Below are 15954 nucleotides of genomic sequence, written 5' to 3'. Positions count from 1 at the left end.
TCTCTGTTTGCTGGAGAAGGGTGTCATCCTTGCTATGGGATGCCGATGATGCTGACTTGCCTATAGAAAAATCCATTGGCAGAAGTCTTCCCAGGAGCCACGCTGACACCAAGAACTAGCCAAACCTACCCGTAGCCCAAGTGCTTCCCTGGGTCCAAATGCCTCTGTCAGAGATAACGGGAGAATAAATCCTCTGAGGTCCACCTTCTACTCTCCCACTGGCTGACTAACTATAACTACTTAGACAAGTTCTCAGTCTCTGCGGAGTTTATTGAATGTCTCTGAAAAACGAGTATTATTTATGTGACAGCCCTTGAAGGAAGGACTTCACGTCATTTAAAAAAAAAAAAATTCTAGAGCAAACGCCCTGCTGGCTGTTGTGATTCCCCTTGGAAGGCTCTTCGGTTACTACAAAAATAGATGGTTAGATTCCGCGGGGGCTCAGGATGCAGTGTATATCTTTGATGAACTTATCCAGCGCCTGTTGGAAAATGTGACATGATATTATAAATGGGATAGGTATACTTCTACTGAAAAATACACAGACTGTCATTGTACAAGGAAGCTGGGAAGTGAGGCCATGTTTACAGCCCCACAGCCATTTGAAATGAATGAAGTGGTCTCTATTCTTTCCTGGGCTTATGACACAGTGTTTCCATGCCACAAATTATTTTTCTAAGCACTCTCATAGTAAAAGTGGTGCTCTAGTTGTGCCATTTTAAGAAAGAACCTGAATTTTTAGAGATCATCTCTTCCTGCCCTTCAACTCCCCCAGCCACCCACATACACACACGTGTCTCTCCTGTGGTCTGTGCCGGTGAGTGGCAGAGCACACGCTCTAAGGAAGCTGTTACTCAGCTCCCATCACGTAGAAACCGTAGTCCACTGCTGCCCCATCTATGAAATTTTCAAAAGAAGGCAGAAATTTGGACTTCTCAAAAAACTTCTCAGCTTTCAAATCTTGGCAACAGATCTCAGTTTTTATAAACCCTGTGGCAGTTGAACAATACACGTCTATTAGCCCAGTCCTGCCCAAGCCACCAACCTGGGGACTCTGCCCTGGGGGGTTGTAGAACAAACTTGCTTTCTCTTCTCCATGAGGATCTGGAGATGTTGGAAGACAGTTCTCATACCTCTTTCAGTTTATTCTTAGTTGGTACTCACTCATTGACAAAACTCTTCAAGGTTAAACAGTCACGGGACAGTGGTGTCAGTGCAATCATGAGGATGTACATGAAGGGCCAGAGGAAGGAGTACTATTTGTCTGTCTTGGGGTGTGTGCAAGCGATGGATTCTGTCCTGCTGTGTCCATGCAGATTTAGAGAAAGCCTTTATCTAGAGCTCTTATGAAGATCTCTCTCCACTCCCCCACCCTGCAGCAATCTCAACTATAGTAGGTCCTGCCCGTTCTGTAAGGAGCTTGGGGTCAGTGTGCCAGGAGCATTTTTGAGCTGCCTACAAATCTGGTCAATGCAGAATAAATACTGGCACCATTCCCCACCCATGCACAAGCACAATGACAGGCCTGGGGGCATCTTGGGTATAACTAGCAAAGCTTTTGCTTTTTCTGACGCTGCTCAAATTCATTGCGTTTTAGAGAGTGGACATGAGTTTCTTGCCCCCAAAAGATTCTACTACACAGGTACTATGATGGCTAATTTTATGTGTCATCTTGACTAGACTATGGATGGCCATTTGGTCAAACACAAGTCTAGATGTTGCTGTGATGGTATTTTAAAGATGTGATTGACTTTGAGTAAAGCTGATTACCCTCTGTTATGTGGGTGGGCCTCATCTAATGAGTTGAAGGCCTTAAGAGAAAAGAGTGAGGTTTCCCAAAGAAGAAGGAATCTGGTCTCAAGACTACACAATAGAAACCCTGCCTTGTTTCCACCCTGCCTGGCCTGACTTATGGATTTAACTTTTACCTGAATTTACCCGCTGGCTTCGTCTAAGGATTTTGGGCTTGCCAGCCCGCATAACCCCATGAGCCAATTCCTTAAAATAAATCCCTCTTTCTCTTGGTGTGTGTGTGTGCGTGTGTGTACACATATACATACATCCTATTGGTTGTTTCTCTAGAGAACCCTAATATGGGTACTCTCTTCATGATACTTCTGAAACCAAAGCAAAAATACAAGCAGCTCAAATACCAATGGTCTATAAGACTCCAAACCCAGGTAGTAGAGGTGTCTTTGACTTCTCTTAATGGCTGAGATGAGGAAGGTATCGTGGGTTATTTAAGAAATTTCCTACTCAAGCACCAAGGCCTTTGAATAGTTTCCAACCTGTTTATCTTTGAAAACACTGCTGAGGTGACATCTCCAAGAAGCCCTCTTTCATCCCAGCTTCACAGAGTTGGTAGCTTTCTCCTCAACCATCCCCTGTGCCCTATTATACTTATTACAATGTATTTTGGGCTATGTGGTATAGACTACGAGCGCTCTCCTCTATAGTAACAGGCTCTCTGACTTTTAGCTGGGGACGTGACAGCCCAGCATATGAACTACATTTCCCAGCCTTCTTTGTAGCTAGGTGAGGTGATTTAAGGAATGGAGGCCACATGGTGAACAAGATAGCAGGAGCTTTGGTCCCTGAAAGCTTGGAGTATGATATCAGCCCTGTACTGCCTACCTGGATTTTCACATGAGAGGGAAATAAACCTCTATGTTACTCAAGCCATTCTTACTTAGTTTTCTTTTACTTGCAGCTGAACCTAAACTAAACTCATTTTTGCATGTCCCTCTACCACAAAGTGAAGGACCCCTGCTTCTTCATCAACTACTGCATAGCACCTTGCCTGGAATATAGTGGTGCCAGACAAGTGTCTATTGACTGGATGTATGAATGGAAGGACAGATGAATGACTAACAGCCTAGGGGAAAGCCCAAGGTGAAGTAGGAGGAACACATTGTGCCAGGGAAGGGTGCCTTCTAATTCAGCCTCAGTTTAAGACAACATTAGTCTAAATTAATGAGTACCTACTTTATGCCAGGCACAGTATCAAGTGGTGCTTTGACAGTGGTGAAAAAGACAGACAAAAGTCTTTCCTTTCATAGAGGCTATTCTAGAAGTGGGAGGCATAATAAATAAACAAGAAAATATCAGGTAGTGATGAAAACAAAATTGTTTAATATAATGAACTACTTTAGACTGGGTGGCACAGGAAGGTCTGAGAAGGTAACATTTATGCCAAGACCTACATGACAAGAAGAAGCATAGATTAAGGGGCACTGAGGCAAGAGGGGCATTTGAGGCAGAGGAACAGCTAGTGCCAAGGTTCTGAGGAAGAACTTACATGGCTTACTTCAAAGAGGAAAAGACAAGTGGGATTATGGTAAGGGGGAGTGAGAATAAGTAGGTAGGGTCCAGGACTTGTATGCTAAGTAAGGGGTTGAATGTTATTCTAAGAATAAGGGGCAGTCATGGAGCCTTTAAACCAAGGATTGACATGCTCTGCTTCATATTTTTAAAGAATCACTCTGGTTCCCATAAGGAAAATGGATCCTTGCAGGAAACCAACGATGTTTGTGTTATGTATTGCTGTGTAACAAACAACACCCAAAAATTAGAGCCTGCAAATAACCACATTAGTTTGCTCAGTATTTTATGGGTCAGGAAATCTGGGAAGGACTCAAGTGGTGTTCCATCTCTGATTCACAAGGCATCAACTTGGACAATCTACTTCCAAGACGGTTCCCCCCTGCACATGTGGTTCCCATGAAGGTACTCCTGGCCGTTCTCTTTTCCACATGGTGTCGTGTTCTAGGGCCTATCAGTGTGGCATGGGCTTCTCACATCCTGCTGGCCTTGGGGTAGTTATACTTCTTATACAGAAGCTCATTTCTAAGAGAAATGAAGTAGGAGCTTCTAGCCATTGCCACAGTGTATTGCTTCCTGGGTATTCATTGGTTAAAGCAGTCAAAGAGCCCACCCAGATCCAAGAGGGTGGAAAAATAAACCCCATCTATGCAACAGGGTCACATTGCAGAAGGGACAAAGATGTGATGGGGGGTGGAAGATTCTATTGCAGGCACCTTTAGAGAAGACAGTACATCACAAGTGAGGCCATTTCAGTAATTCAGGCAAAAGACGATGGCTTAGATTTGGGTGTTTGCATTGGACATGTGAAAAGGGTGGATTCAGAATGTGCGAGCAGAATATATGAGAATTGTAAAACACTAACAAATGCATCCAAGTACTTGTTTAATTGAATTATACTTTATAAGATTACGGGATGAGTGTTGCCCACCACCAGTAAAGTAAGTCACAAATAAATCTGTTCTATCCATAGGACACATACATCATTGTCATGCTTCACAATGTGCTTTGTTTTGAAGAACAAGTTATTTAGGGCAGGGATTTAATGAGGCCCAGATATTGGGGCTATACAGGGAGATGAAAGCATGGAACTATAGACTGAGATTCAGGGATTGCCACATCCTGTAACCAAGAGTAGTTTAGAGAAGAAAGAGGGTCTAACAACATTACATTTTCAGAGGCTTCGTAGGGGTGAGTGCATTTGCCCACAGAAAGACCTAAGTATGGTGTTCACCACATGTATTCAGTTGTTTGAGAGACAAAGTTTTCAGGTCTGGAAGTCAATGCACCAAAGAGAGCATGTGAAAAAGAATATTTATAGTGACAAATATAGCTGGAAGCTATTGTGCCATTTAAAAAAAGAGAGAACCATCCAGAAACTTCCCCAGAGTCACCCAGTTAATTAATGGCAGAGCTGATGCTAAAAGACATGTCTCCCAGTTCCAGTCTGGGATTCTTTCCCTTGCATCACCTACCACCCTGCCCAGAACACGGCTTAGTTCTATACTGTGATTCCCACTGGACCCTTGCTATTGCTCATCTGACTTACAAATAGTATCCAGAGGGCAGGAGAAGACTGTGGACAAAGCAAATCTAGTCTCTCTGCTGGAAAAATAACTCTAAAATATACTTTGCTAATTTTTACTCAGTTGTTTCTCTTTGTGGAGTGGACAACACATGTGTTTAAGTGAAAATCACCACAGTGAGACCACTTACTGTGCTGCTAAATGTCCCATAGAATATTTCTTAAAATTCACTAAATTCCTAAGATTCTGAGGTCACCCAAAACAAAACCAAAAACCAGCTTAAGACCACCAGGGTCTTTTGGATTGAAAGTGAGAACCACACAAACCTTTGCTGTGTGTAGAGGGGTACATCTCTATTACAAGGAGTGCTTATGTATCTAACTTCTGTTTCATATATGCAGGTGCATGGTATTTGATTTTGTTTTCTCAGTACTTGATGTCGGCAGAGCTCCGTGCCAGACCTAGATAAAAGTTCTAATTTGTATAATTTTTTTCTCAACTACTTTGAATTTCTTCACCTTTTATAGCCAAATAAAATTGACATAATTTGCATCTATGCGTCTTTATTAATTGAGCACTCTTATTTAAATGGGATCAGCATTAATGCATCACTTACTGTATTAATACAATACGATTAATGACCCAAAGATCCAGTATTTTCCCATGTCTGGTTTTGTTTCACATTTGAGCTTCTGTGTATACATATTACTTCCCTACATACTTAAGGGATCTATAACATACTACTCTTTGATCTCTATGTAAAAAGCAATTTGCTGGGCTTTATAGTGTCGGAGGAAAAGACCTCAGGATTGCTGCCTGGGAATGTGAAAATCTTTCCTGTGAATTTAGATGTCTGTGAGAATGCACCACAAAAAGCTCACACTTTTATTGTTTCACATGTTAATGTTGCACTGACAAGTTTAACTGCATCCAAGACCGCACCAGGTGGTGTTTCAGTTCCCAAATACCTTAAAATTTGAATGCCTCAGGCAAAAAAAACCCTGACAACTCAGTAGGTACAAGTTGTAATATTTCAGGCAAGACATTGCCAAAGTCAGGAGAGCCTTTGCCCATAGATTTTACCATCACATTTCCATTAACCTTTATGTATTTCAGTAAGGATTTAACATAGATGCTCACGCAGTGCTTTGCTGTAAGTCTTCATTAAAACATCGGTATTAAACCTTTTTGAAAAATTACCACGAGCTGTCTGTCCCCCTCTTCCTCTTTTAAAGCATTTGCTCTATGCCTAAAAATTCAAGTACTCTCTTAACCAAGTGCAGACTGAAATATTTCACTATGGATTTGAACAAGAGCCAAGAGAGTCGATGAAAGGAAAACTCCTCTATAAAAGGTTTATTGTCAGTGCTTTCTAAAGAGGTAGATTCTTCTAAAACAGGCTACCAACATTTTCACATTGACGCAGCCTTCTCAACCTTCCCTAGACTTAAGATTGAGGTCTTTTTCTTTTAGGAATGCTCTGCATCTAGCCTTTGACCTTCTGGATAGCAAACTCTATCTAACTGCTCCCTCCTCCATCAGTATGTATATTATAAAAAGGAAAGGGGGGATGGGGTAGCTCGGTCCTCATGCTATTGGAAAAGTACTTGAAATTCCTTGCATTCCTTTGCATTTAACAGCATGTTTACCTAATCACTGGCTTATTAGGATTAACACAAGTCATTGCTTCAAGCTCATTCAGTGAAAACAAATTGACTCCTATAGACTCAAGATTTTTTTCTCTGATTCCAACTAAAGGTGGATATTTAAGTAGTTCGCCTACACTTCAGGAGCAATATTGGGAAAATACAAAGTTATAAACAAGTGACCTTTTATAACATATCCAACCATATTATCCAACCATACTTAATCTTGCCCATGGATTTAGATATGGGTAGCCTGGGTTATGGACTGTTTTCGTTAACGTTTCTCTCCTCTACTGGGGTTACAAGCCCAATAACCTAGTGATTAAAATGATAAATGACTCTACTATACCCACCATACAGTGATGGGGTGATGGAGACCCTTGATTTGAATTCTTATGAAATAAAGCATTATTATTTAAATCACAGATTTAGCTTCAGATTCCTTGTGCTTCCTACAATGCCTGTTGTTCAATACATGTTTTAAAAACAGATTACTTAAAATGCAAGGGTTTTTCTCAACTGAGGATAAAAGCAATTATTGTCTTATTTTTGTAGGTTAGTTCCCTGCTCTTATCCTAAGCTCCTAGAACAGTTCCTGGCACAAAGTAGGCACTCAAGTAGTCCTGTTTGAATGACTGAAAGAATGCATAATAAGCTAGTCTGTTCCCAATGACTCTGGGTAGTCTCTAAAAGTACTGAATGCCACACACGCAGATATTAGGTAAATATTTCTTTATTAAATGATTAATTCCATAAATAAATTCTTTTCACTGAATATAAAATTAAAATCATTTACAAATTATTCCAGTATTACATTTCCCTTCCCTCCCGAAAAGCTACATTTTTGATAAATAAAAACATTCAGTCTTAAAACACCTGATTTCTGTTTGCAGTTTAGAGTGCAGATAGCTGCCTCTCATGGACACTCACAGAGTGTCACCTTCAGGAAGGGATGGAACCCCCTCCCATTTACTTCTGTCAAAAGATGAAGGCTTTAACTGATCAACTAGTACTTTTTTAACAATTGTAGAACCGAAAGGGAAAAAGCCTAGAGAAAAATATGCTTACCAAATAATTACAAACAGAAAACAGAACGTCATCAACAGCACAAGCTCCAAAATGAAGCAGTAACATGGGCTCCAATATTATGAAGCGAAGAATTCTCCAATTGTGGCTGCCTTAGGGTCCATCTGCACCAGCACCCCGGCAGTTTCAAAATACCTTAATACTACTCACGAATGAGCAGTGCATCCCTTCTACAATGAGTCCCTCACCCCCACCGCCCCCACCCACAGCTCTGTGATTCTGGCACTCTTCTCCCCAGTTTCGGTCACCCTGGTGCTGGAAACCGGGGTAGCATTTAGTCCCTAAATTTGTGAATGTCATTGAACAGCCTGTAGAAGGGAAAGGCCGCCTCATTGGCATGCGGGCAGTTGTAGTTGCACTTGCAGGACTGGATCATCATGACGTTCTTGGAAAACATCTCCCCGTCTTCGCAGCGGAAGCGCATCTTCACCGTGCGGGTCTGCTGCGGCGTGCAGCACCGGCCGTCCACACATGAGCCGCAGTACTTGGGCCGGTACTTCTTCACGCTCGAACATCCAGCGTAAGTAAACTTGACTGGTTCCGGGGATTTCTTGGTCTTGCTGCACTTCTTGCCCTTCTGTAAGAAAGAGGCAAGAAGGCAAGTTAGGAACGGGGTTTGTTGTTCTTGGAGGAGAGGCCCACATCTCCCCCCAGGTGCCCGGGAGCGGTCTACCAGCACCCCCACGAACTTACTTTCAGGCTGCTGTACATCGGCTGGCCACAAGGCCGCACTTCGCAAATCCGGGTCTCCTTCACCAGGCGGCATTCAAGGTTGTCATTGGTGACTCGCGTGGAGATCCCAGTGCCGCAGGTCTTTGAGCACTGGGACCATGAAGTTGTTTGAACGATACATTTCTGGCCGTGTAAAGAAGGGTTGTATAGGATTCGAGGTTCTGTTCCAAAAACTAGACACAGACAAGAGGGCAAATTTCTCAGAGGCATACTGACCCCAACACATTCAAGTACTCATTTCTACAAAGTTTCAAACTAGGAATGTATCGCAGTACATCTTTCGGGCTCAGTCCCAACTCACCTGGGAGCCGCTTCAGGGAGCCACCTTTTCCAACTGCGATTAATTCATTGTTCCTGGTTAACTCCACCTCCGAGGCATCGAAGGCCAGCCCCTTGCCCAGGAGGCCATCACTGTCGTCCATGGGGTCCTTGGCACCATCCTCGTCACAGACCCACTCCTCACAGCACTGCCCGGTAACTTTGACCAGCCGGGGGTTGGGACAGCCCAAGTTGGGGAGAGAGAGTTCTTGCGGACACAGAGGAATGCAGCCCACAGCGCCGTCGATACATGTGCACTGATGTTTACAGTTGGGCTGGAAACTTTCCCCATTCTGGTAGATTCTGGAGTTATATTCACAGGGTCTGCCCTCTGACTGAGCTGCAAAGAGCACCAAAAGAGAAAGAAAGAAAGGATAAAGTTAAGATTCCCAACCATGGCCTTAAACGCATACATATTTTCTGCTGTTAAATTCAATTTATGGTAAAGTTCCCTACAATTCCTCGGGGACTCCAGACCAGAACAATAAGTTAGTCAGGAATCACTTTTCCGTATGCGCTTTTCGTTGGGCCCAGACACAGTGAATTGCATTCCAGACTGCTGAAATCATGTGCCTTTCTGCCAAGCTACCAACAACAAAGCATCACCATACATGGTCTCAAAATTACTAAACTTCTGGACTACGAGGACTATATTTTTTTAAAGGGGCCAAACCACAAGCATCTTACCTCTGCAGATCCCCTTCAGAGCGGTGGAACTGGCGCCGAAATTGCATTCCAGCCCCTTGGTGTGGTCGCAGGGCTGCATTTTGCTGCAGTCCTCGTTGAGCTGCTTGGCGCAGACCTTACAGCAGCCGCAGCCGTCCCGGACCAGCCCGACTCCTGGGGCGCACTTGGGCGCCTCCTGGGGGCAGTGGCAGGCGGCGGGGCAGGTGGAGAGCGCCTAGAGAGGGGGAGAAGGCACGCGTGAGACTCCGCGCGGTTCGCAGAGGAGCCCAGGGAGGGGAGGGGGGTGGAGGAGTTCCTCCCACTCGGCCCGCACCGGGTCTCTGATCCTGTCGAGCCTGGCCCCTCCGGGCGGCTGCGTCTGCCAGCAAGGCCCCCGACGCGTCTCCAGGGGGGTCCAAAGAAAGAGCTAACCCGAAACGCCCCCAAATTTTTTAGTTTAGTTTTCTCTGCCGGGCACAATCTGGGGAAAGGGGAAGGGCCTGGGAGAGCGGATGGGGAAGCGGAGGAAAAAGAACTCACCAGCCTGGCCAAGTGGAGAAGAGTGACGGCGAAGGCGAGCGTCCTGGCCGTGCGGGAGCTCATTGTGGCGCGCAGAAGGAGTCCGGGCGAGCGCGGAAGCAAAGACGCCAACACACTGGTGCGCAGCAGACCGGGTCGGGTCCGTAGATCCGGAAGGCGGGACAGGCTCCGGTCCGGGCGGCGGAGCGGCGGGCCCGGTGGCAGGAGGGCGAGGGCCGGGGGCGGCGAGCGGTCTGCAAGCGTCCTTCTCTTGAGGTCCTTCCCGAGGAGGCGCGAAGGGCGCGGGTGCTGCTCCGGGGCGCTCTCGTTCGCGGTCTGCCCAAGCGTCCAGAGCCCGCCTTTTATACGGGCCGGCCGCGGCGCCGCGTGTTGCAGTGACGTCGGCTCTGTCTGCGAGTTCCAGAATTCTCAAACATCTCAGGAATGCTGGTTGGCGCGGGCTGCTGCCAAGCGCCTCCCCTGGCTCCGTTGCACCTNTTTCCCTTTTTTTTTTTTTTTTTTTTTTGGGTCCTGGACCCGTCAAGAAAACAATCTCCCGTTTTTTCCACTTTAAATAACTACTTCTATGGGGGAGGGCTCTTTCTGGCGTGTTGGTGGTGATGGTGGTGGAAGGGGCGAGGGGGGGCGAGGTCAGAACTTTGCTTGCACTGGGAGGGTGGGAGGATCTGGGAGGGAGGAACAAAAGTGGTTTTGTTTGGTGATGCCGAGTTGACCGGGCAGCCTTGGAAGCCCTCACCCGGGAAGGCAGCGAGCTGTTTGCTTGTTTATTGAGAAGGTGAGAGTCCAGTTATCTATTGACAGGCGAACGGGGAGGGGGAGTGCGTCTGTGAGCCAGGAATCTATTTGTGGATTTCATAGAGGCATGCTCGAATCAAGTCCCAAAGCTTTGGCATGGTGTTTATTAGCCAAGTTAAGTGTATTGCAAATTAATGCCCGCAGTGGCATTTATGAATGAGAAGAGGGAAAAAAAATCAACTTCCCCCACTGCCTGGCAGATTCCCAGGCAGAGGTCTTCCCCCTTCCGCCCCCCTCCCTTTTTTGGTATGTCGTACTTGTTTGTTTTTGGAGGTTCCCACTTTAGTTCCAGCCCACTGCCTGGGTTGGAAGTCCGAGAGGAAACGAATGCAGGGAGTTCTCCGGGAGGCTGACTTCTACTTCCTCACGGATGCGGGAGACTGGGTAAGCCCTTCCAGCCTCCCTCCGCAGGCGGGCGGGAGGCGATGCTAACGAAGCAGCCAGCCAAAAGCCCAGGGGACCACCTTGCAGTGATTTGTACTGAGATCATCACCTGTGTATACTGCAATGCCAAACCAGATTCCAGCACCATTGTGCCCAGTGGATCTAAAGCTGAAAGTTTTGAGGGGTTTTTAACACATTTCCTTGGGACCACTTAGGATCCTCCCATTTCAAATGGATTGCAATGCTTTTCTAGTCAAGTACAAAGAAATAGGAGATTATAATGTTCTGTAATAAAACTGTTAGCAGAATATAAGATCCTATTCTGTCTTCAACACACTCAGAAGACCCCCCACAAAGCAATTTGCTTTGACATCATCAGTATCCTTCGTGTGACTGATAAATTTTCCCTCAAAATTTCAAAAACTATCTTCTTATGCAATTTTAATAAAAACATACACAAGTAATTATGCTAATCTTTCTTTTATATGTGCTCTAGAACTCTTCGTCCTTTTAAAAGTGTAGGGCTGTTCAGTCTTCACAATTTAGCAGTCTTGCTTAAGAAGTCCTTCAGTGCCAACTTTTCTGTGAATGACTCTGATAATCACAATGAGAAGCTATTGCAGTGAAAACATCCTCCAATAAAGAGAACTGTGGCAGGAAAGAGTTAAATTTCATTCATTCAAAAGTGCCCTTTCATAAGTCTAAGAAGCTTTTGCTAGTTGGGAGTAGGATCTCTTGGCTTTGTTGGAGGGGTTTTGGGGTGCAGGGCTTACTTTTCAAGACTATGGCTTGTCAGGTGCTATGCAAATAAAATGAGGAAAATCTGGGCCCTACTTCATACTCAAGACAGTCCATCCATTATTATTTGGAAAACATTTTTTTCCTGCACTAAAGCTTCATTATTGTTTCCGTCTTAATGAAGTGACTGGGGATGGGGGTGAGTAGGCGCAGTACAGGGTGGGAGGAGGTCGTGGGGAGAGAATGGAGAGGAGTGTTCCTGGCTTCTGTTGTGGAGTCTTTTCTATTTGACTTCATGGTTGTAAGTATTTCCAGATGGTGAATCAGACACCAGACGTAACAATATTTCCATATTTGGGTATAGCAGTAGCCTGCGTTTTTAACATTTTTCTGCCTCTGTTATCCAACCACAAAGCATTCTTGACAGCTTCAAATGTTGTTAAATATAGACTTAACTTCTGTTCCCAGAGCAGGAAATTCTTTGGAATTCCTTGTTTTTCACGCAATCTGTCTATCATGATTTGAAATAAAATTATAGTGGATGATCCAACTGGCCGGTGTATATACCTTGCTCTTTTATTGAGCGGGACGGAAGATACGCAAAGCGATTTCGTCTGCCACACAGCTTTGAAACGCAGGCCATTCCAGAGATTCCTTTAAAAATCAGATTAAAGTTTTCTAACAAGGATGTGTGGGCTTGTTTCTGGGCTTCAGCTGGGGAATCTTGGAGGATGTTTGCCCTAGAGGAGAAACTTAGAGAACCTTACCATCAGCTACCCATTTAAAGCAGGGAGTACGTTGTGGGAGGAGGGTGGGGAGCCGGAGCAAACAGGGCCAGTAGGTGGGGGAGAGGGAAAGACTGGAGCAACCTATGTGCACAGCCTTTCCATATACTATGTCCTGGTGCGCCTGCTAGTAAACGACGGCATCAGACGGGAGGAACTGCAGCTCCTCACGTCCTGCTTAAGGATGGTCCAGAAACCCCAGATGTCCCGTCCCCTTCACGCCTCCTCCGCTGAGAGCTGCAGATCAGTTCACGTTGACAGATTAGAGGGGAAATGTGCAAACGTTTATGGGTAAGTGTCTTCGGATGCTAATTCTGCATGGCTCTTTTGCTCTTTTTCCTCACTCCCTCCCTGCACCGGCGCCCCGTGAGTGAATAATGGCCCGCGTTGTTTCCTTGGGCTGCAAGGCACAGAGAAGGAGCTGCTTGTCTTCGGCAGCTCCTGGCTTTGAGCTCAGTGATGGGGACATCTCTCCCCCGCTGCTGCCAGGGAATTTCAGGTCACCAAAAGAAGGGTTCACGGTCGGGCGGCAACTGAGAATAATAATCACCCTGAAACTGTCGACTCCAGTTTCCAAGCCCTAGACCGGTAGTTCTCAAACGTCGTCGTGTCTCAGAATCACCTGGAGGGCTGATTAAAAGACTGTTTTCTGGGCCCTACCCCAGAGTTTCTTACTAGTTACATTTCTAACAAGTCCCGAGGCGATGCTGCTGCTGCTGGCCGGGGGAATCACACCCTGAGAACCACTACCTCTGATAGCGGTGTGTCTGCGCGTGCATGTGCCCTCACAGGTCTTCGCCTGCACACCCCGTCTCACAACTACGCTTTTTATAGCCACTTTAACGAACAGAACAATTTATGGTGACGACGAAAGGTCGGCTTTAAGGTGCCGCCCCCGCGCCATCCTTTCCCTCCTCCCCACTCCGGCTCCCCACCCCACCCCCACCCTGTGGAGTGATCGTAGGGAGAGGCGAAGGTAATCGGGCTAGCGGCAGGAACTGGGTAGCCGGCGCGCGAGGAGGGCCTCGGCTGTCCTGAGGACCCCTGCGCAGACAGCGTGCAGGGGGCGCGGCGGGGAGACCCAGGGCTGGAGCAGTCGGCGCGCCGGGGCCGCTTGCTGCCCGCCGCCCCCTGCTGGCCGCCCGGCCAGCGCGCTCGAAGTCTCGGCGGTGGGCTGGACTCGAGGTTTCCGGCGGCGCGCGCCGCAGGACGTTTCCAGCCCCGGCCCATATTTGGTGAAAGCCTTTCAAGACTCCGTCATCCAGCTCCGGGGGGCGCCGGCGGCGTCCCCCGGAGCGGGCCCTGAGACCGCGCTGCAGCGGAGTGCCGGCGCTTGGGCCTCGGGCGGCGCGGCCTCAGGCGCTGCGGGCTGGTATGGAGCGCGCGGGACACCGCCGCGGCTCAGCCCGGGTCCCAGCCCGCACCCCTGAGAGGGCCGAGGCCCACCCCGCGCTGCGTGGGAGGCTGGCGCGGAGGACGCCGCGGCCAGATTATGTCACTTTTCCCGTCCACCCCACTGTTGAGTCGTCCTCCCAGCGGGGCAGCGAGTTGCCGCCTTGTGCCAGACTTAGAGGGTACGCCCAGGCGCGGGGGTGTGGGTGTGTGTGTGTCAGAGGGTGGCGTTTGCTCCGACTTCGAGCCCACCCGAGAGCAGGGACATGGAATTGATTCTGGGGAGAAGTCCCAAAGGGCTGGGTCCTATTATCCCCAGAAGAGAGAGAGGCTAGATTCGCTTTCGGCTTCTCTGGGTCTCCCACAACCCTCTTCTCTCTTTCTCATCTGTAAGTTCCAAGGCGGGGGTGGGGCGCGGGGGCGTGGATCCCTGATAGGAAGACCTAGCTCTGCTGTCCACTAGCCTGCAGCCTTCGGTAAGCTGTTCATCCTCTCTAGACCTTGTATCCTTCACCCGCGCATTGGGAAAGGGGACCAGGAGGTTGGAGAGCAGGAGCACCCCCTTTCAGGGCTAAATTTCTTGCCATTCTCTCCTAATAAGAGAAGCAAACACTTAGACCACTCTATGTCAGGCACCGTTTTGAATGCCTGTTGTATGTTGACTCATTTAATTCTCCAATGCCCCATTGAGGCAGATCCTCTCGTTGACACCATTTTTTATCTAATGAAGAAATGGAGGCACAGAAGGTAAGTGGTTAACCAAAAGACACTCAGCTAGGAGGTAGCAGAATTGGACACAAGGGCTTCTTGGTTCCAACAAGCCTCGTACTTAAGCATGGTGCATACTGCCTATTCCCCATCTCTTCAAACATTCAGGTCTCGCCCGTCTCCTAGAATTTTACTTTTATCTAACTCTATCACAACGTACCCAGATAGTCCAGGATAAATGCATTAGATAGAAAAATAGTTGGTAAATTGACTGAAGCTGTGCTAATCTTTGAGAATTGCCTAATGTACTGGCTCTTGGGGAGGAAGGGGGAAGGGGTGTTCATTTTAACAGGAAAAGCCTTAATGCAAGAAAGTTTATACAGTGAGCTTTTAAGCACCTCAGCAGGCTAGTGAGGAAGATATCTAGCACCTTTGGGGTCCTTCTGATACCTCACAAGCCACACTGATCAAGGAGTCTCAAAGTCTGGAGTAGGGCTTGAGCTGATAGCAATTTCATTTTCACAGAGATAAAGTTTTCAAGGTCACTTACTTGACAGCTTATCAGTCTGAGTGTGCCTTACGGGTCGAATATGCTATTAATCTGTTTTTTCCAGTAGACGTTATGAATATAATTATTTATGTATCTGAGGACAAATTGATTATCCCCTTTGAACCCCAGATTTATTCAGAGGTCCTGGTGTGTCATGGCACTGTGATAGGCACTAGTGACATCAGAAAGAGGGCCTTAACATTGACCTTCCCCTGGAGGGCTCTGCAATCTGTTGTGGAAGTGGGTACAAAGTGCTGTGTGGACACTTCTCTGCCTGGGGAGTGAGGGTGGAAATACTCTGAGTCTGAAAGGATGAGCAAGAATCTGATACAGGGAAAGACGTTGGAAACAGAGGGAAACAGAGCCTTGACCATTCATGACTAGCGTGCACCTAGTGTGTCCTTTGGGGAACTGTCATGAGACGTTAGCTAGGATGGTCTGCAAATGGCCTGGCCTGTCATAACACCAGGCCTCTGGCAGTTGTAAGCCATGTGAGGTTTTGCCTTGGTTTCCCCATCTATAAGATAATGGGGTTGCCTGAGTTCAGGGTACATGCACTGAATGGCTCACAGGGGTCATACAAGTAACAAAATGCCATCTCAAGGATTCATGGTGGCTGACACTAGGCCACAGCATTGGAGAATGATGGTGTTAGTGGGGACCAACCATGGGGGTCGGAGAGGTTGACTGGTGAAAATTTAGGTCCACTGTTTGCCTGTTTTCTCATTTTGTAAAGGATACCAGAGATCTGGATTTTTCTGTGAAGT

General features: G+C 47.0%; 1 protein-coding gene and 1 long non-coding RNA gene across 3 annotated transcripts in view; one reads left to right on the top strand and one right to left on the bottom strand.

The window, feature by feature from the left end:
- Window positions 1-7214: 7214 nt before the first annotated feature.
- Window positions 7215-10171, bottom strand: CCN1 (cellular communication network factor 1). Its single transcript, XM_002919389.4, has 5 exons — window positions 9836-10171; window positions 9317-9530; window positions 8613-8969; window positions 8273-8484; window positions 7215-8156 (listed from the first exon to the last, which is right to left on the bottom strand). Exons 1-5 carry the CDS (start codon window positions 9896-9898, stop codon window positions 7854-7856), a joined length of 1149 nt encoding a protein of 382 aa, XP_002919435.1. The 5' UTR covers window positions 9899-10171; the 3' UTR covers window positions 7215-7853.
- Window positions 10172-10626: 455 nt separating this feature from the next.
- Window positions 10627-15954, top strand: part of LOC105237719 — an 82088-nt gene continuing 76760 nt past the window's right edge. The window contains exon 1 of one of the 2 annotated variants that reach the window (XR_002142705.2): window positions 10627-12828. This is a non-coding gene — a long non-coding RNA (uncharacterized LOC105237719). The remainder of the gene's footprint in view (window positions 12829-15954) is intronic. The other variant, XR_004623284.1, reaches the window with a different exon arrangement.

The sequence above is a fragment of the Ailuropoda melanoleuca genome, chromosome 2 (genome assembly GCF_002007445.2).
Source record: "Ailuropoda melanoleuca isolate Jingjing chromosome 2, ASM200744v2, whole genome shotgun sequence".
Classification (NCBI taxonomy): Eukaryota; Metazoa; Chordata; class Mammalia; order Carnivora; family Ursidae; genus Ailuropoda; species Ailuropoda melanoleuca.
This window is presented reverse-complemented; position numbering and strand designations above follow the sequence as displayed.